Source organism: Lonchura striata, chromosome 5 (assembly GCF_050655825.1).
Source record: "Lonchura striata isolate lonStrDom1 chromosome 5, ASM5065582v1, whole genome shotgun sequence".
NCBI lineage: Eukaryota > Metazoa > Chordata > Aves > Passeriformes > Estrildidae > Lonchura > Lonchura striata.
The window spans coordinates 70,751,802-70,771,399 of record NC_140707.1 but is presented as its reverse complement, the minus strand read 5'-3'; the positions used below and the strand labels follow the sequence as shown (position 1 = coordinate 70,771,399).

Here is a 19,598-nt window from a genome sequence, read left to right as displayed (position 1 = left end):
TGGGATTCTTGTTTGCAGTGAATTTAACCTGTGTGTTTCGGTTGGTTTTCCCATTATACCTACATTTCACAGAGGTTTTGGCAATGAATATATGTGATTTGGGTGGTAAACAAGGCAGAAATGAACCCCGCTTGCTGCAGTCAAAGATGCAGAGCAAACTTCAGGCTGAGGAGGAATAAACAGCTAAAAACTGGGCAAACACACAGACTGTGTGTTCCTGGGAACAGACTGAAAATGCCCCTCCAGCTCTCAGACTGATTTAAACAACTCCAATTTGTATTAATGCAAAGCAGCTTGATTGTGTGCAAACCAGTGGTGTATCAGAATAGGGAGAAAACTGTATTTTTTAACAGTCACAAGGTCTGATTTTAGTCTAATTATAGACAAATTGAGATATGGATAAATCTGTGTGATGTAGGACTGTGTTTGGCTTGGCTCTGGCTGGCTTTGATGTGCATGAAATAAGTGCATGAAAAACCCCTTATGGTTCTAGGGAATGTAATAGAGGCAGGTCGGGTCCTGCAGTCTGTCTGGCCAGGGAAAACTTTTTGGGAGCAAGTGTTTCTAGGGGAGGGCTGTTTAACACTACATTTCTCCAGGTTTCTGCAGAAGGAGCTGGGGAGGAGACCATGGGGAGCTTGGCTCCCTGTGAGCCACAGCTGCAGCTCTGGGATCTGCGTGGATAGGAACTTCCCAGTGCTGTGCAATCAACCTGTGTGGCCAAATCCACAAAACCCAGAGGCTGTCCAGGAGCAATGATCAATTAAATAACCTCCACATATTAACACATCCCCTTGCTGCTGCCTGCAGCTGGGATATGTCCACCTTTCCTCGGGCTGTCCCTTCCCAGACTTCCAAACATGATTCCCCCATTGCTGACTCAGCCAAATGGCTTTTGTCCCCCTGTCCAGGGACGTGCAGAACAGATGTTCACAACCTCTGGTGTCTGTGCCTGCCATGTCCTCCCCCTCAGCTGGGCTTTCTTCAGCCTGAACCATTCCACTGCCTTCCCAGATGATGTTTTCTAAACTTGGGGTTGTTCCTGCTTCTCTCTGCTGTGGTTTTTTGCCAAAAAATCCGTGTTTTATTGAAGGTGTGTTGCCCAAAAACTGGACTTGGAAGCAGAGCAGAGGCTTGTTTGCCTCCAGACAGCATTCCTGTGGCTGTGTAGCTCATCGTCCTCATATAACAAAGCACCATGGGCTGCATATGACCCATTGTATCCCCACAGCTTTCCTGAAAAAAAAAAAAATAAAGAGAGGACTGCCCGTTCCCTGCACTCCGATCGTGCCGCCTCCCGTTCCTACAGAAACGCTGCACAACTCGGTGCATTTTTATGGGGCTGCCTCGTATTCCATCCAGGCTGGCTGCTCCTGCTGCCAAGTCTGTTCTCTGAATTGCAGCCACGTCTCCCTGAGTGCCTGCAGGCTCTTGTGGCTGGGTGTCACCCCTGCCCCTGGTCAGCTGCTTCCTTCTTTACCACCCTCCAGGGCATCCAGGAGGATCCGGATGTGAGGAGCCCACGGCAGATCCCCATCTGCCTTACCAGTTTATCTCCCCCAGTGTCACCTGTTTCTTCCCTTTCTGTTTATCTTTATGGTCTCATGTCTCCCACTTCTTTACTTTCCATCCATCTTCATGCTGAAGGGAAAATGCCCTTTGGCTTTATCCTAGCTCTTGGTATCTCCAGGGGAAGATATGGACGCTTGGTTCTCCATGGAGCCCATCTGCCTGTCTGTCTGTCTGTCCCTTCCCGTGTCCCTGCCCATGGCAGGGGATTGGAATTAAATAATCTTTAAGGTCCCTTCCAACCCAAACCATTCCAGGATTCTGTGATTCCTGGGGCACAGCTTGGGGAGCATCAGGAGAAAGGTCTGGGTAGAGCCAAGGCTTTCTGCTGGGAGTATATCCAAGGTGTCCTGTGTGTAAATATGGCAGGGTGAGTTGTTTTCCTCCTAAATTTCCTGACAGCCGTGCCATGACTTTGCAATTAGCTCCTGGTAATTGCTGATTAAAGAGTAGCTCTGCAGGCAGGTGGTTCACCCATCCATGGAGAGCATTGGGAAGTTTGACTTTCCAAGGACCATGAAATCACCTTGGATGTCCTTGCAGCTCCACCACACACAACACGCTCTCTCTGTCCTGGGGTGGCTCCTTCTCCCCAGCCTGATTCCAGCATTGCCATCTCTGCTGGCAGGGAGCCTCTGGGACCATCACTCTCCCCAAAACTGAGGCATGATCCCAACAGGCTGATGCAAAGGCAAAGAGCTGCTTCTGCAAAGGTTGGAGATGGGTTTCCTGCAGGGTTCAATGTCTATGTGAAGTTGCATCTCTCTTCTGGAAGTATCCCCGTGGGCTTTGCCATTGGCATGGATGTGTGCCAAAGGCAGGTGTCCCATGGGGATGTGGGATCAGGGAGACTTAATGTGCTGTCACTAGAATGGTGTGGGTTTGTCTTGAAATTATGTTGAAATTTGAGTCTGTGCTGGAAATGGGGCTTATTTTGCTAAGAGGTTTTTATTTATTTTAAACAGAAATCAGCTTAAGAGGGTGCTGGTAGGCGACTTTGGGACTCTTGCATGTCAGAACTTTTGGAAGACGGTGAATTTTAGCCCATCTGTGCTCAGGAATTGCTTTTCCCCATGTTTGGTGTGGGGTTGATCTCCTGTGCAGCACTTGAGGAATTTCATTGACGCGTGAATCCTGAAGTGTGTCTGGAATTTGGAGAGTGTGAGCAAGATGCAGCATGCTGGGATTGTTTGCATCCTCTGCTTGGATGCAAGGTGGGTTTGGGATCAGCCCAGGCAGCAGGAGACTCTGGCAGGTGTATGGATTGCCTTAGGGAGCCAAAAGGTCCCTCCTGCCCTGTCCCTTCCAGTGATGAGGCCTTGGTTCAGGAAGAGATCATGGACAATCCCTGGCTTGCATGTGGTACTCAACAGTGTGGGACTTTCTGGATCCACACCATGAGATGGATGTCCCAGCATGAGAATGAGCTCCTGAGTGTCTCACTGGTAGGGAAGGGGACAAGGACTATGGACAAGGTGTTGCTGGGAGGAGAGCACATCAGCTGGGAAGGCTGTGGCAGAGCTGCATAAAGCAGGTCTCGATTTGGCAAAGTGTTTGAAGCCTTTACCAATGAAAAGTGTGCAGCACAGACACCTGCACGGCCTCCCTCCCTAGTGGGGTGTCACCACAGGCCCCCAAACCTGCAGAACCCTGCACACCTGCTTGTTGTCACATTGTCCTCTGTGGAGGACACCTCGTCATGGAGGTGTCCCTCTATGGGGTTTTGAATGTCGCAGAGGAAGGATTCCTCTCCCAAGTTCCTCACTGGGAAACCATGTTGATGCCAGGAGGATAAATGTACTTTTGGGTACCCCTCCAGCTGGGCATAGAGGTGCTGCACTGCAGGTAACAACTGGGAAGGAAGAAGTCATTTCAGTCAGTGCATTTTAGGTCCCAAGTCCCTCTCTGAAGCAGGGTGTGGGGACATCTTTGATGGCACATCATTTTTCCATCCCAAACCCATCTCTCTAGTGCTGTTTAAGCAGCCAGTTCCATTTTCAGCACATGCCACCATCCCTCATGCCATAAATCAGTGTCTGCCCTCCACAAAACAGCCCTTTGCTTGTCCTAAGCTCAACCACTCCATGAGCTTCAGCAGTTCCCGTGTTCCTGGGGAAACAGCAGAGAGGAGCTTGGTGTGCAGTGGCACAATGCCAGCTCCCCATGGGCTGATTCCCAGGGGCTTTCCCACAGACACCCAACTTCTGAGGATGTGTCCTCATCCAGGGTCTGTGTCCCATCCACATCCACAGCCCTGTGTCCTCCTCCAGGTGCTGGTTCCTCCCACCCGTATCCACAGCCCTGTGTCCTCCTCGAGGGTCTGGTTCCTTGTCCCATCCACATCCATAGCCCTGTGTCCTCATCCAGGGGCTGGTTCCTATCCATATCTGCAGTCCTGTGTCCTCCTCCAGGGGCTGGTTCCTCCTCTCACCACATCCACAGCCCTGTGTCCTCCCAAAGGTCCATGAAGCTCAGTGAGGTGTCCATAGGGACTCCCCCCGTGTCGGTGTTGATGCTGTTGCTCACGGTTGTGCCATTCCATGAATTCAAGGGAGCTCTCCTGTCCTTGCTTTGTGCTCCAGATGTCCCAGCCTGGCTGAAGAGCCTCCGGCTGCACAAGTACGCCGCCCTCTTCTCCCAGATGACGTACGAGGAGATGATGGCCCTCACCGAATGCCAGCTCGAGGCACAAGTACGTCCCACCTCACTTGGGGGGGTGACAGCTTCCAAAGCCCCTTTCTGTGTGTCTTCCCATGGTTGGGAAGCAGAAAAAGGGAAATTTGGTCTTGGGGAGTCAAAAAAAAATCTCACATTGTACATGAAAAACACCTTGTCCCTGTGTTCTTACTGGAATCCCATCACTGGGAGCTGTGCTTGGGGTTTTGTTCCCAGCTGGGATTAAGTTCAGGAGTTTCAGGGGTGCAACCAACTCCCTTAAAGGCAGTGGGGCTTTGATGGCTGACTGCCTTTGAAAATGCCATAGACTCATAGAATATTGCTGGTTGGGGTTGGAAGTGACCTCAAAGATTATCTGGTTCCACCCCGCACTGCTTTCGGGTTCACCTCTGCATTATCCTTGGGATAAAGAGGAATGGGAGCACCATTGCCTTCCATGTGTGAGGTGCACCAGGGAGGGACACACTAGCTGGAAATCTCTATCCTCAGCAAGTCTGTGGGTGATTTTCTATGTCCCCCACAAATCCCTGCATTCAAAAATGTAATTAATTTCTAACAGCCCTTTCTGTTTAGGAGAGGAAGGGTTTGGGTTGAGCCAGCTGCCCTGTGGAAGTGTTAACACCAAGTTTTGTCCTGTTTTTGCAGAATGTTACCAAAGGTGCGAGACACAAAATTGTCATCAGTATCCAAAAGCTAAAAGAAAGACAAAACCTGCTCAAATCTCTAGAAGGGGTAAGTAGTCACAACCATTTTTGTATTTCTTGTGTTTTTAAGAAGCCAGGAAGTAATTCTGGGGTGAAATACTCTTTGCTTACACATATTGTGGGGATCTGATGCAGGTTATATTTCACATAATTCCAGAATAGTTTGGGCTGGCAGGGACCTTAAAGTCCCAACCCTCTGCCCTGGTGAGGGAGACATTTTCCACTAGACCATATGGCTCAAAGCTGTGCTTTGCAGAGTGGGTCCTAATGCATCTCACAGCTGGCATGGATGTACCCTATAGCCCTGGCCAGCTCCAGGGTGCTCTGAAAGACTTGAACTTTTCTGGAACATCATATGGGCACCCTACCCTCAGATAAAACACCAGACACCCACATCAGTGCCTGAGCAACATCTTGAATTTCCAAGGAGAATAAACAGAAACTTCTTTATCACTTCAGCAAAAGCTTAAACCCTGCAGAAAGGGCTTTTGGGGAAGTAGCAGCACCACAGCCTAGCTGGGAGCAGCTCACCCAACCTCTCCCTATTTATTATCGCTGTATTATATTATATTTAATTGCACCATCTTCAAACAGCAACTTGCAGAGCCTCCCACTAGGGGCTTTTAAATACTTCTGTGGTGTGTTGCTATTTATTGGTGTTTTCCTTAGCTCACTGCTTCACTATTTATTTATAATATGGGCTTGTGCTCAGAGTATGGCAGGAGCTAATAAAGCCATATTTACCTCCGTTATTAATAATAACTATTAAATCCAAGAGCTGGATGGAGCTGGCTGCAGCCTTGTGTTTTCCAGGCGACTGCAGAGCCTCTTCCTCCTCTTCTCCGCTGGGATTTGGGAATCTGGTATTGATTGAGTGGTGCTGTGCAGGAGCTGGAGCCCAGCTCAGCTGGCACAGCCAGCCAGGCACGCTGTAAAATACAGGAGGAGAGTGGCAGGGACTGGTTTGGAGCCCTGTGGGGTGGCTTTGGGATGTGGCACTGTGACCCTGTCCCGCTTCCCTGGGACTCGGAGTTGCCTGTGAGCTGCTTTCCCTGGGAGGAGACACCTCTGCTTTTCCAGGCTTCCCATCCAGGTTTTGCTAAACAAGAGCATGTGTGGGACTTGACGTTTCTGGGCAGTGTCTCACTGCTGAACACTGCTGCTTTCTTGGAAAGAGCTGCTCCACCCCTCTCTGTTAATTAGCAGGGCAGGATTGTCTCCCAGAAAAACAGTGCCCAGCAGACTGACACCAGATCTTTGTGAGAAATGGAGCTGAGACATCCAAGAGTGAGCTGGGAATGCAGCAGGAATTAGAATCAACAACTGTTTCAGGGCTTGCACACATCCCATGTGCCCACTTAGTGTCCCTTCCTTCAGCACATCAGGATTCACTCCAAAAGTTGCCTCTTTTCCAAGCAGTGTCCCATGAGCCAGACTGTGCAGGATCCTGCAGTGAGCTGTTCTGGTCCAGGCTACATTAAAAACAAAATGCAGTTATTTCCCATCAGTGGGACGAGGATCTGACCATAGAAATGGAGTTTTTGATCCACACCAGGAGCGAGGCTGGGTGCACCCAAATTCTCTCCCTCCTGGGTGGATCTGCCCCAGGATCTCCAAGCTGTCAGGTTTTGCTGTGGGAGTATCAGTTCACCTTGTGGTGTCCCCTTCTGTGTCTGACCACAAACCACCTGCTCCCCTTGAAACCCTCCCAGTGCCCTCTGCAGCCACTCTCCCAGCCCGTCCCAGAGTGGACAGGGATGTCCCCACAGCTGCCACAGGCTTCTGCATCCTTGCGTGGTCCTGGGCTTTGAGATGATCTCAGAGCATGAGGATACCATGGCAAGCAGTTTTGGGGCAGAGCAGTTAATGGGAGCCAGGCTTGAAGGCGATGCTGGAAATGGGAAATGAGCCCATGTGAATGCAATTCCAGTGAAACAGAGCTGAAATGTTGGGATTGTAGGATTGCTGGGGAGCCAACAAGATGTTTGCTGCTCTGGGCATTGAAATCTCCCAGGCTCAGTCACTTCCATGGACTTGCCATTTCCCTGGTGGAAATGTGGAAACATTGAAGCTGCATTGTTGTCGGGTTTGGGTCCCAGTGGTTGGTGGGGGCACATTTATCTCTGGGGATTCAGGTCTGAACACATCCATGGATAATCAGACACAGTCCCTGCAGCACTCCCCTGATAAAAAGAAAAGATGAATGAAACATGGCTGTTGACTGTGGGATGCAGCAGGATGCTGAAGCAGGAGCAACGCTGGGAATTCTCAGGGGGTCACAGGAGGGGTCTGGTTTACAGTTGGTGTCCCATTATCCCTGCAAAGACAAACCCTCCTCTCTCCACTTCGACCCGCAGGACATCCTGGAAGGCGGCAACTTGCGTGTCCCGCTGCAGGAGCTACACCAAATGATCCTCACCCCCATCAAAGCCTACTCTTCCCAAAACTCGAGCCCGGAGGAGCACAGCCGGGACGTGGACTCGCACCACCCCTCCTCCCTGCTGGGCTCGGACGGCCAAGGCTCGGAGTGCAAGGACGCGGCGGCGGCCGGGATGCAGCAGCACCATCTGCAGGGATGCGAGGGCGAGTCGGGAGGGGCCCCTCTGCCCGAGGGTGACCTGCCCGGGCAGTTCACCCGGGTGATGGGGAAAGGTGAGCACCTGCCTCTTGTCCCCTCTGGCCTGGGGACTCAGCTCCAGGGAGGGCAGCTTTGGGGCAGGGGGTGTGCGGTGGGAGCCGCCTTTCCCTGAGCTCCTGCTGGTCCCAGTCTGAGGGGTGATGGTTTTTTAGAGGTAAGAAGATAGGGCAGGTGGATTGTGATTTTGGGGAGGGGCAGAAATGGCTCAAGCTGCCTGCCCGAGGTCCATGGTGGATAGCATGCATTCCAAGCCCCAGGTCCAAGGTGGGAAGCATCCTCTCCCTGCCCCAGGTCAGAGGCAGAAATCACAACTTTTCCCAAGGTCAAGAGTGGAAGATGTTCTCTCTCTTCCCATCCAGAGCCCTGGGGGTCATCCCACTGATCCACAGGTGTTTTGAGCAGCATCCCGTGGACTTAACTCTGCTCGTGGGCTGGACACAAACCATTTGGAGTGCAAATCAGTTTGTCCAAGCCCCTTTTTATGCCCCATTTTGGATGCAGAGCTCCAGAATATTCCATGTCATTCCATGTCGAGTGCAGGTGTGCAGCTTTGCATCAGGGATAACACATTGGGAGGTTACAGGAGCAAGCTGAGGTGGGGATCGACCTCCTGTGCAATATTCAGGGCTCTTGGAGCAAATCTGTGTGAGCTTGGATGTGTCCTAACCTTGCTGGTGGCACCTGAGGTGTCAGTGCTGGCTGCATGGAGGGAGATCTCCCTGGGGAAGAGGAAGGGGGGTCTGGGAACAGAAAGAGCCTCATTGGAGTGCCACATAGAAATATCAGCCTTGTCTCTTATTTTCAACCTTTTTTTGCAAAAAAAATAGCTGAGATGTTTTTTATGCAGGAACCTGGTGCAGAATTTGTCCCCAGCTGGTTCCCTGCAGAAACAGCCACATGTGGGGCTCCGGCCCCATTTTATTCCTGTGACAAATGTCAGGAGTGTGGCACAAGCCCTGCCCAGATGTGGTGTCCTCCTGGACCCCCAGGCATCCCTGTCCAGGGGTTTACAACAGGAGAAACTCATTCCTCTGTGAGCTCATTCCCACTTCCTTCAAAACATTAATTCCAAAAGAGGTTAAAATTCATGAGGGAAGGTGGGAATTTACCACTCTGCAGTGGGGGAAGATTTGGCCATGGGAGAAGGAGCTCTCTTGCCTATGAATAGGGATTAATCCTGTGCCCCTGAGTTGCTTAAGTGTAATTTTGGGGACTCCAGTGGTATTACTCTGGATTTACACCATCATAACTGAGAACAAAATCTGGCCCTAAATATAGGAAGGTACAGCAGGAATTGGGGAAGGGTGTTTTTTCTTACTGATGAAAAACCTACTCATGGTTACAAGGGAAACAGGATACCCAAGGTGTTTGTGGGACCCCTTCTGGGCCCCATCTTGGTGTCCCCATGCCCATTTCCCTTCTCTTCTTTTTTTTTTTTCCAGTCTGCACACAACTTTTAGTTTCCCGACCCGATGAAGAGAATATAAGTTCCTATTTACAGCTCATAGACAAATGTCTAATCCACGAGGTGAGTCGTGTCAGATCATCTAAAACTGTTGTTCTCATCACTTGGAAACTGTTTCCAAAGTGTCTGTTTATGTAAACCTTTGGGTTTCTAACACAAATATTTTTGGGGGGTATTAATAGTAATTGTGACAGAACGGGCTTGGAGCAGGCGGTAGCTCCAACGTGGTGCATGGAAATGTTGCTTCCCCCCACGCTGGTTTAATTGCCAAGGCCTGGAGCTGGGAAATTCATCTGGCTCGTGACAGTCCCACCAGCAGCTGGATGAAAGCAAGAATCCTGGGATGAAGGTGCAGGCAGTTTCCATCAGACCGACCCGGCGATCCCTTGGCGTCGCCTCCTCCCTTTTGGCACCGTGTGGTTTTGGGATTTTGCAACAGGGATTTTACATCTGTTCCTGCTCCCAGCGGACCTGCCTTGGCTGGGTGGTGGCTTGGGATGGCCCAGGCTGTGTCACAGGGCTCTGGCACGCTCCTGCCAGTGTCCCTGGTGTCCTGCAGTGTTTCCTACCTACTCTGGCAGTACCTGGAAGAACAAGCTGCTTCTCTCACCTGCCCATATGGCAGGGGTCAGGGAGAAAAAGTGGTGGAAGCTGAGGCCTGGGACCAGAGAGCAAAGCCAGGAGGACATGGAGCTTTTCCCAAAGTGCCTGCACTTTTCCCATCAGAGCCAGCCCACGTCCCAGGACCACCCTCTGCGCTGGCTCTGGCATAATCAGCGCCAGGAGAGAGCATCTCCTCCTGAGTGGTTCAGAGCAATCAAGTCAAGCACTAATTAGCCTCCAGATTGTCCTCTGGAGACTTCTGCTGCTCTCCAGCAGAGACTTAGGGTGTCTAAAGTTAGCAGTGGCGGCATATGGGTGTCCCTGTCACCCACACCTCCTGCCTGGAGCTCTGGGTGCAGGTCTGTCACTGCCAGGGTGACCTTTGCAGGGAGCCCAGGGTGACAGGTTCACCCTGGGTGGCATCTCCAGAGCATCACAGCCAAGCTCTGCCCAGCCCTGAGAAGGGGGATAGGATTCCACAGGTCAGCTCAGCTTTCCAAACCCCAGCTTTGCTCAGCCTGGCAGCATTTCTAGAGCCACATCCAGGTGACAAGTGTCACCACCCATCAGGACCCACCATTAAACCCTCGCTCTGCCAAAAGGAGTTGGCAGCCTTGAGGCAAAGCTGGGCTGTCACTGGGACACGGGGAATGCTGCCAGCATTTTCTCCACCTGAGATGAGTAAATCCTGAGGAAAGACCAGTGTTTCCCCCTGGATTTCCTGATGGGGCTCAACTCACCCCATCACCTGCTCCAGCTGCTTTTCTTTACCCACACTCCCACATGCACATCCCTGCTGGCTTTGTCCAGAAGAACTATTCATCCATTTCCTATTTTTCTCTCTCTTTTTTTTTGGGGGGGGGGGGCAGGCGTTTACAGAGATCCAGAAGAAGCGGCTGCTGTCATGGAAACAGCAGGTGCAGAAACTCTTTCGGTCTTTCCCTCGGAAATCCCTCCTGGAGCTGTCAGGCTATCGGCAGCAGAGGAGGTACGTGGGATTTCGGGAGGGATGGGACGGATGCAGCGGCCAGAGCAGGAGCACTCCAAGTGGGAACATCCCCCCCGAGGGAGGGATGGGTTCTGCTGGGTTCAGAGCTGTGTTTAGGGAGGGGGATGCTTGGAAAAGCTGCAGCAGTGGAATCCCAGGGGCTGGCTGGGAAGGAGCACAGCAGGCAGTGTCCTTGTGCGTGTGCCTTTCCCTCCGATCCCACCCTCTCTCCATGGCTCCAAACCCAGCACTGCCCAGCTGTGCAGTGTGTCCCCAGTACTGGGCCCTTTCCCTGCTGCCCTTTGGTGATGGCATCAGCACTGGAGTTCTCTCCAAAAGCTGTCAAGTGGCAGAAAAAAAAGGCTAGAAGCTTTCAGAGGGTGCAGACAGAGAGCCAGGCAGGGCTGTGTTGGGAACACCATGTTTGCTCACTTCCAGGGTGATCCTAGAAAGCATAGGGGAGAGGTTGTGCCAAGAAAAAAATATTTTAAAATCACTTTTATCAGCATCACCCCTTGGCTTCATTCTGCTAAGCCTGGTTTGTTGCAGGTTTTTTATTCCCAAAAAAGACAGTGTTTTGGAGATAACTGGGAGCATAGGAACTTCCAGGATGAGATTTCAGGAGAGCTCAGCCCTTCCTAATAAAACTTGGATTTATTAGGTCATTCTAACCAAATTTTACAGAACATGAGAAGTCTCAGAGGTGACCATATTTGTAAAAACCAACTTAGAAGAGGAGAAAGAAAACCCAACAGCAAAAGCTGAACTTAAATTAGACACTGGAGAATCCACTCATTAGAAATCTCAAAGAGATCAAAGTTCCTGGGGCACTACCTGGATTATTTTAGATTGTATTTAAGGACAGCCCATTTTGCAGAAGTAAAATAAGCTTTAAAGAAAAACACTGTGGATCTGAGAACTGCAGAAGGGAGGGAAGAAGAGAGGGTGCTGCACACCCAGACTGCCTCCTTCCCACTGCCTGTGTAGGATTGAGGGACCACCTCGGTGGGGTGGGAGAATCAGAACCCCTTGGAGGGGTCAGTGTCTCACCCTCGGTGGGGTGGGGGGTCAGGACCCATCCCAGGGGTCGGTGTCTCACCTTTGGTGGGTTTCAGGGTCAGAACCCATCCCAGGGGTCGGTGTCCCACCTTCAGTGGGGTGGGAGAATCAGAACCCCTTGGAGGGGTCAGTGTCTCATCCTCAGTGGGTTGGGAGGTCAGGATACCCTTGGAGGGGTCGGTGTCTCACCCTCAGTGGAGTGGGGGGTCAGAACCCATCCCAGGGGTCGGTGTCCCACCCTCAGTGGAGTGGGGGGTCAGAACCCATCCCAGGGATCAGTGTCTCACCCTCAGTGGATTGGGGGGTCAGAACCCATCCCAGGGGTCGGTGTCTCACCTTTGGTGGGTTTCAGGGTCAGAACCCATCCCAGGGGTCGGTGTCTCACCCCTGTCTCTCTCTCTCTCCCCCCGCAGCCGAGGCTTTGGCCAGTCCAACTCCCTCCCGACAGCCGGGTCCGCAGGGGCAGGGCTGGCACGGAGGAACCCCCGGCAGTTCCAGATCCCCTCCCGCAACCTCCCCACGGCCCGGCTGGGGCTGCTGGGCCCCACGGGGCTGCTGGGCACCCCCCAGCGCAGCCCCGCCGCCAGCCCCGCCATCCTCAAGCAAGGCAGACAGGTTGGTCAGCGTTCACGGCGTTTCCAGCTCTTCCATCCTTTCCCACCAGCTTCATTTGCTTTTCCTTCTCTGACTCGTCTGAACCTTTGCTTTTTTTTTTCCCCCCTCTCTTCAAGTTGTTTGTGGGCATTTGGGTTGCGCTCCTCTCCGTGCAGTGGGATGTGGAAGTGGGAGCAGCCATAGAGCCACAAGTGGGGGAAAAGCTGAGTCCTTGAAGTGGCTTATGAAATAGAGAGAGGGGATTTTGGCAAGAGCAGATATTGGTAGGAGGAACGAGAGGGTTTTAAATTGGCAGCGAGGAGATTTAGATGATATACTGGGAAGGAATTCTTCCCTGTGAGGGCGGTGAGGCCCTGGCACAGGCTGCCCAGAGAAGCTGTGTCTGCCCCTGGATTGCTGGAAGTGTCCAAGGCCAGGTTGGACAGGGCTTGGAGCAACCTGGGATAGTGGAAGGTGTCCCTGGGCATGGCAGGGGGTTCTAACGAGACCATCTGTAAGGTCCCTTCCAACCCAAACCATCCTGTGATTCTACAAGGCCAACGTGGTTATAAACAGAGCGCTTGGCTTTGCATCCCACACCTTGTGTTTGCTCCCCACAGAACCTGTGGTTTGCCAACCCTGGGGGCAGTAACAGCATGCCCAGCCGGAGCCACAGCTCGGTGCAGAGGACGCGCTCGCTGCCGGTCCACACGTCCCCGCAGACCATGCTGATGTTTCAGCAGCCAGGTAGGCAGCAGAGTGCTTTGCTTTTCCACTTACCCCCAGCCAGGTGAGATGAGGGGAGGTGAGCTGGTGGGCCTCCCCACGGGCACATGGCTTTGGTGGCACAGTGTGCTCCTGCTGGGGTATCTCTGAATTCCTGGGATAACCACAGGCGTTGCTGGAGGGATTTTTGACCCTGTATGTGACTCTGTGTTGCAGTGCTGGTGCCTCGCCTAGCTCGTTTCTGAGGGGCTCCTGTCAGGAGGGAAGGTGGTGGCTCATCCCTCACTTTTTCCTCCTGGATGGACACAGCCCCGGTGCGGAAGGACTGCCTTCATGCACTCAGGGGAAATTCTTTCCACAGTGCGTGTGAAGGGAAATGGTGCTGTGTCAGTGCTTCCTTCCCCAGCACTGCCAAAGTGCTCCTGTCTATAGGAGCATCCTCTGATTCAGGGAGGATCCTGCTGACCTTGGACCCTGGACCTGGAGCATCCTGGCCCTGAGGAAGCCTCTTTGTGTATCCCTTCCTTAGCTTTGAGCGTGCCTTTTCCTACCAACACCCCATAACCATTTACACCTTGGGACAGGGAATCCATCCCCGGGTGAGCTCACCCTCATCCCTACACTCCTGCTGGTTTGGGCTGGCAGCTGCCTGGCCTCACACGCAGGTGGTGTTAAACTGCAGCATTTGGGCAGCAAATGTTCCCTACAGCAGGAGCAGCAGCTGTTCCTGGGTATTGATTAAACACCGGGACAAGGGCACATTTCTCAGGCGTTGGAGGAGAATAAATGGGTTTCTCTTCGTGTGTCAGCCTGCGGTGGATGAGGGTGTAGGAGGACTGGGGAGCCAAAGATGTGGATTAAGTCTCAAGGAAAATAAGCAATGATGTGATGCTGGGCTCACAAACCACTGTTTGCCAGGCTGTGGGGGGACCTCAACCCTCCTGGATCTCATCCCGTGTTCCTGTGAGCCAGTGGAAAGCGGGAGATGCCGTCCAGCACAGTAGCACAAGCTGTATTTGCAGGTTTTGCTGCAGGGTGGGGAAAGTTTGCCGCCACTGAGGTTAGGACAGGGGTGTTGGAAAACTCCAAACTTCGTGTGTGCGTCCCTTTTTTTGTGCTCACCCCCCCAGGGATGTGGCAGCGATGACGTGGGCGACTGAGTGGGAGCCAAGCTGGTCCCAGAGAAGGCAGCAGTGGCTCTGCTGGTCTGTGCTGCCATCCCATGTCCAAGCACTAACCCTGCCTGCACGGACAGCATCCATCCCCAGGAGATGACCAGGGCTGCCCCCTCCCTGGGTGGGCTTCTTGATCCAGCTGTCCCTTACATCTCTTACCATCACCTGAACCCCTTCAGATTCATCCTTTATGGATAACAGGGGGTGATGACTGCTTTTGTGAGTGTCTGTTGCTGAAGATGGTTTTTCTGGGAGTCCCGTCCCGTCAAATCCCCTTCTGGGGCATTTTTCAGATGGTTTCTCCAGCAGAGCCGACAGGCAGGGTCCCTGCCAGGTCCCTGACCAGGGTCTCCCTATTCCCTTTCTCCCTGCAGAGTTCCAGGTGCCGGTGACTGAACCTGACATCAACAACAGGCTGGAGTCCCTGTGCCTGAGCATGACGGAGCACGCACTCAGCGGTGAGCATTCCCTCCTCCTGGGGCTCTTCCAGCACGTGCACGCCGCCTCTGCTGAGCCCCCCAGCACCTGCCCCGTGCCCCCCAAAAGCTGGGACAGGCTGTGGCTGTGAGAGCGGGACGGCGGCGGGGCCGGATGCCGGGATGCTCCCGGGGCTGTTGGGATGGGAATGTCGGCTTCTCTCGGCGAGGTGGCCGGGCAGGGGGCAAAGCCGAACGCAGGGATCGCACCAGCACCAGCAGAGTCTGTGCTAATTAGCCACTCTTCAGCTTGCTAATGGTAATTAGTGTTAGCTCGCTACTCTCGTTAGCTCTCGATGAAGCCCCTGCCGCCAGCGTGCTCGGATGGGTCACGGGCTTTGGAGCGTTGTGCCCTTCCACCGCCGGATCCCTCGTTTGGCCGGGGGTGCCCCACAGCTGGGGGCTAAATCCCTGCCAGGCGCTGTGCCAGGGGCTGTGCCAGGCGCCGTGCCCTGCTGCTGGCAGTCCTCACGCAGCCGGGAGTGCCGGCGGATAACGGGCACGGGGAGGGAGGAGGAGCGGGGCAAAAACAAGCAGGGAAGACGGAAAGGGCAGCAGCAGAGCAGTGGAGAGCCTGGCGCAGCACAAAGCACCGGCACCAGAAGCTCCTGGTGTCCCTTGCCGACGCTCCGGACCCCCAAGCGCAAGGGATGGCCCCAGAGATGGGATGAGCACGGCATCGCCCCGAGTCCCCGGTGACCAGCTCGGGTCTCGCTGCGGAAATCCTGGACTGTGACCGATGGCTGAGCGCAGGAGCCCTCGGACAGGACGAGTGCCACCAGGCTCCCTGCGGATGCAACAGCCTTCCCGGGGAGAGGAACAGGAGAACAAGGACTGTGGGAAGCAGCAGGGTCCTGGCAGCATCCCTGGCTGGGAAAACAAGGACACTTCTGTCACCCGAAGCGTTTCTCCGGTGTGTGCCCAGCCGAGGCTTAGCTGTCTTGTTCCTCTGCAGGGTACTGTTCCTCCAAGTTATTTTTTCCAGGTCGCATTCCCCGAGCCTCTCCAAACCGGTCGTGCTATAAATAGCTCTTAAAAAAATAAACCTTTCGGGGGAGAAAAAACAAAAAAAAAAAGGCGTAACAAACCTGTTTGTTTTTAGTGTCAAGGAGGGAGGTGGCTGTGGTGCTCCAAGTGGTAACAGGGAATTCTCTGTTCCACAGCCACTGCGGGAGCTGCCTCCTGCCACTCTCCAACCTGGGAGTGGGGTTTGGGATGGGTGGTGGGGTGGGATCAGGGCTGGAGGGCTGGAGGTGCTGTTGGGTGCTGATTCCTGTGCCCAGGGGGTGGGGACAGGGGGCTGCTGGTACCGGGGTCAGCTGTGAGGCTTTGGGGTGGGTCGTGGACCCCTCGCTCCTGGGATCGGGCTGTGGCTGGATGCATCCCAGCTGTCACAGGGTGCTGGGAACAGGGGCTCAGGGGAGACAGAAAGGATGCCTGGGGCCTTTTTGTCCTTCCACCATCCTCAGATGGAGGAAAATTTTGCATCCTCTGCGGTGCAGCTGTTGCAGGGTTGGCTGAACTGTGGGCAAGGCAGCCCCTGGGACCAGCTCTGTCCCTGTCCCCTGACTCCTGGTCAGGGACACATGAACTTGTCACGCTGTAGGAGAGTCCCAGACTGTCACCTGCCTTGTGACAACTCCAGGCTGCCCAGAAACCCCCTCTGCTCCTGGGAAAGAGGTTGTGGGGTTGTGGCATAAGGCCTGGACCGGTGCTGGGACAGCTGGGGAAGCTGCTGTGGGGTGGGGACAGCTGGTGGCACAGAAAGACCAGCAGAGCACTGACACCCCAACATCCTTCTGCACCCCTTTTATTATTATGGGTCACAGGCTTTGGAGTGTGGGGAGATGGGAGGTGGTGGGGGTGGCCCCAACACCACCTCGCTGTAGGGGCTGTGGGTTGGGGGTGCTCTGGGGGTCCATACCCCAAATCCCCAGCGTGGGGGGGTACCAGTACTCACTGGGGCTGCTCCTAATTGTCCCTTCCCACTTGCAGATGGTGTCGACAGAACCTCCACGATCTAGAAGGCGTCGCCACGGGGACGCTGGCCGGGACAACAACTGCTGCGGGTCCAGCGGCGAGGTCGGGGCTTGAGGGAGCCTCAGTGATAGCTTGCATCCTTTCTCCTCTCTCCTCTCCTCTCCTCTCCTCTCCTCTCCTCTCCTCTCTCTCTCTCTCTCTCTCTATCTCTCCTGTTTTAATTTTGTGAATGTGTAGATTGTCCTTGTGAACATATCATTAGACTTGGAATTTGTGTTGTCATTTATTACATCCATGCTAAGGGGGGGGGGGAAGATGGCAAAAAAAAAAAAAATAAAATCTCAGCGACGATGGTGAAGCAGCATGGGGAGGTTGGGGCGGACATGGAGGAGGAGGAGGAGAGTGCTGACAACAGAGGGTTCACTGTGGGCAAACCCTGCTCCTGGAGGAGAATACCAAGGAGCACGGAACACCACGTGGGGTGTGTGACCAAAAACCCTTTGGGGAGGGTTCGCCTGCCCTGCCGGGGTGGCAGTTCTGACTCTGAAGTTTTGCTGCTTTCGGGTGCGGGCTGACCCGGCGAGCCCAGATTGAAACAGAAATAATAAAATAACCCCAAATTTCCCTTTCTGTTTAGCCAAGAGATCTGCAGTGTGGGGGCAGCGTTGTGCTCAGGGCAGTGGAGGGTCGGGGGTGCCCATTCCCTGTGCCCCGCTTGGATTGGGATGCTGGATGGAGCGGGGGGTCCCGGGGGTCCCCCTGCCAACTGGGGAGAGTTTCCTGCATCCTGGCTCCACACATCTCCCCCAGCCTGCCCAAATCCAGCTGCCAGGGGCTTTTCCAGCATGGCCAATGAGGGATGAAGGAGTCCCCAAATAAAACCCAAGTCACAAAGGGCACCAAAATGCAGCTTCACAGCCTTGTTTTCTTGGCATTAACCGTGGGGCTGGCAGTGGCTGGGCTGCCCCTCACCCACTGCTGCTTTTTATAACGGGAGCTAAATTTGGTGTTAAATTGATAAATCTGACCTGGCACTGCTCTGAGCTGCAGTGATGCTCCCACTGGTCCTGTTGCTGCTCTGAGTCCTCTGATGGAATAATAGCAAATATAAAATCAATTAATTTGGCTGATGGGTAGCAGCAATATTTCCAGAATGGGCTGTGAGGACCTGGGCAGCATTAGAGGGAGCAGGGCTGGGGCTCAGGGGGTAGCCAGAGCATGGGCAGGGCTGGGAGACGTGTGAATCCTTTTGTCATGCAATGTTTTTAAGTTGTTTTTTAAAAAAAAAAGAAATATATATCTATATATATATATGTATACAAAAACCCAAGTGCCAAATGCAATGTTTTATGTTCGCTGTTCCTTGGTGTCCTGCTTCCCGGCAGACAGGAGGTTGAGGGGGTGATGGGGAGGGTGGAGAAGGGAAAACCTGAGGGCCAGGGAGGTTGGGAAGAGGTGTGAGGAGGTGAAGGCAAAGCGGGGTCGGCGCTGGGGACCTGGGTCACCCCCGAGCACCCCCAGCTCGTGAGGTGTGAGCGGAGCCACCGTAGCAGGAGCCTCCCTCAGGGAGACTCCAGTGTATTTACAGAGCTGAAATTCTATTTATTCCTTCGCTGACTATGGACACGGAGGTTTTCTGATTGTTCAGAGAGATTATTTTGGATATTTTACCTATTAACTTGCTGTGGCTGGGAACCATGATAATGTCTGTTATTAACGACCACCAAATAATTCAATTGTTTTATCCTTTTGATGTTAAAAGAAGAAAAAAAGCTTATTTTCCATTGACAGTGTAGAGGTTAATAACGACTTAGTTGTGTTTGCTGTTTCTTGTTTTGTTTTTTGAGTAAAAACAACAAAAAAGTGGCTTCAGTTGTGTTCGGGAAGTGCTGCCTGGCTCTGGCTGCCGGTGCTGAGTGCAGGTGGCAGAGCTCCAGGGAAAGAAGCTTAAAAGGGGGAGGGGGGGAGCTTGAATCCTAAAAGAAATCAAAATTATTTATAGAAAGCAAAGGGAAAAAGCAAACAAAAAACCCTCCGACAGTTGCATCAGTGAGGCTGCGAAGTCAAATATTCAGTAATAAAGCGGCAGTGCCTTTCTTTTTGTACCCCCCGCTCGCCCCACTGCAGCTGTCCCCTCCCTGTCCTGGCTGAGGTGTCACCCCCGCAGGGTCCTGGGGGTCGGGTGGGCGAGTCCCCCCATCCCCCTGCTCCAGCCCCAGGCCCCCAGGACCTTTTCCTGGTGCTGTTCCCCCGAGCCGGCCCCGGGGAGCCCAGCGTGCAGAGTGACCTCGGGTGGGGATGTGCCACCACGGGGACACAACCCCGTCCCTTCCGTGTGCTCCCCATCCCCAGGGACACCCCGAGCTCGGCTGGGTTGAGCTCAGCTCGCCAAAAAAATTTCGGGTGGCCGAGCCAGGGCAGCACCAAAAAATCCCAAACTGTGATGGGAGCCCGGAGCTGCAGGTTGGGTCAGCACTTAGGGGAGCGATTTCTGTTGTCACCTTTCTCCATGTTTGGCTTTTGGGGATGTGCCTGGTGGAAAGTGGGTCCCGCAGACGTCTATAATTTGCACACAGCGACGATAACACTAAAGTTGATTTTATACGAGTCATCCAGAGTTTGCAAAAGTGAGTTTTATTTTTTGTATTCCTTTTATCTTTACTTAAAGGTGAATGTGTATTCCTCTGGGAGGAATAGGAAGAAAAAGAAAAAAAAAAGAAAACTACATAAAAAAAACAGGAATGTTAATAATGTTAAACAGAATACTTCCTCCCTTATTAATATATATAACCCTGATGTATTTATGCCTATTGTAAGCTGACTTTAAAGAGCTTTGACCTCTCTTCTGTTGCATGCCGTTCCCGGGCAGCCTCTCCTTGTCCATGCATGCCTTTTGTCCTGGTTTTTCTGTACAAAGTTAGTGCACAAAAGAACTATTTTTGCCT

At 53.1% G+C, this 19,598-nt stretch overlaps 1 protein-coding gene across 4 annotated transcripts in view; it reads left to right on the top strand.

Annotated features, from left to right (window-relative positions):
* The window catches only part of SAMD4A (sterile alpha motif domain containing 4A), a 95,886-nt gene extending 78,963 nt beyond the window's left edge, over window positions 1–16,923 (top strand). For 3 of the 4 annotated variants that reach the window (XM_021546817.4, XM_021546816.4, XM_085581023.1), the window contains 9 exons: window positions 4,152–4,261; window positions 4,891–4,977; window positions 7,307–7,601; window positions 9,030–9,115; window positions 10,525–10,643; window positions 12,116–12,317; window positions 12,917–13,043; window positions 14,572–14,655; window positions 16,669–16,923. In XM_021546817.4, the coding sequence (XP_021402492.3) occupies window positions 4,152–4,261; window positions 4,891–4,977; window positions 7,307–7,601; window positions 9,030–9,115; window positions 10,525–10,643; window positions 12,116–12,317; window positions 12,917–13,043; window positions 14,572–14,655; window positions 16,669–16,697 (1,139 nt within the window). In that variant the 3' untranslated portion in view covers window positions 16,698–16,923. Of the gene's footprint in view, window positions 1–4,151; window positions 4,262–4,890; window positions 4,978–7,306; window positions 7,602–9,029; window positions 9,116–10,524; window positions 10,644–12,115; window positions 12,318–12,916; window positions 13,044–14,571; window positions 14,902–16,668 lie in introns of those variants that run through there. The other variant, XM_085581022.1, reaches the window with a different exon arrangement.
* The last annotated feature ends 2,675 nt before the right edge of the window (window positions 16,924–19,598 follow it).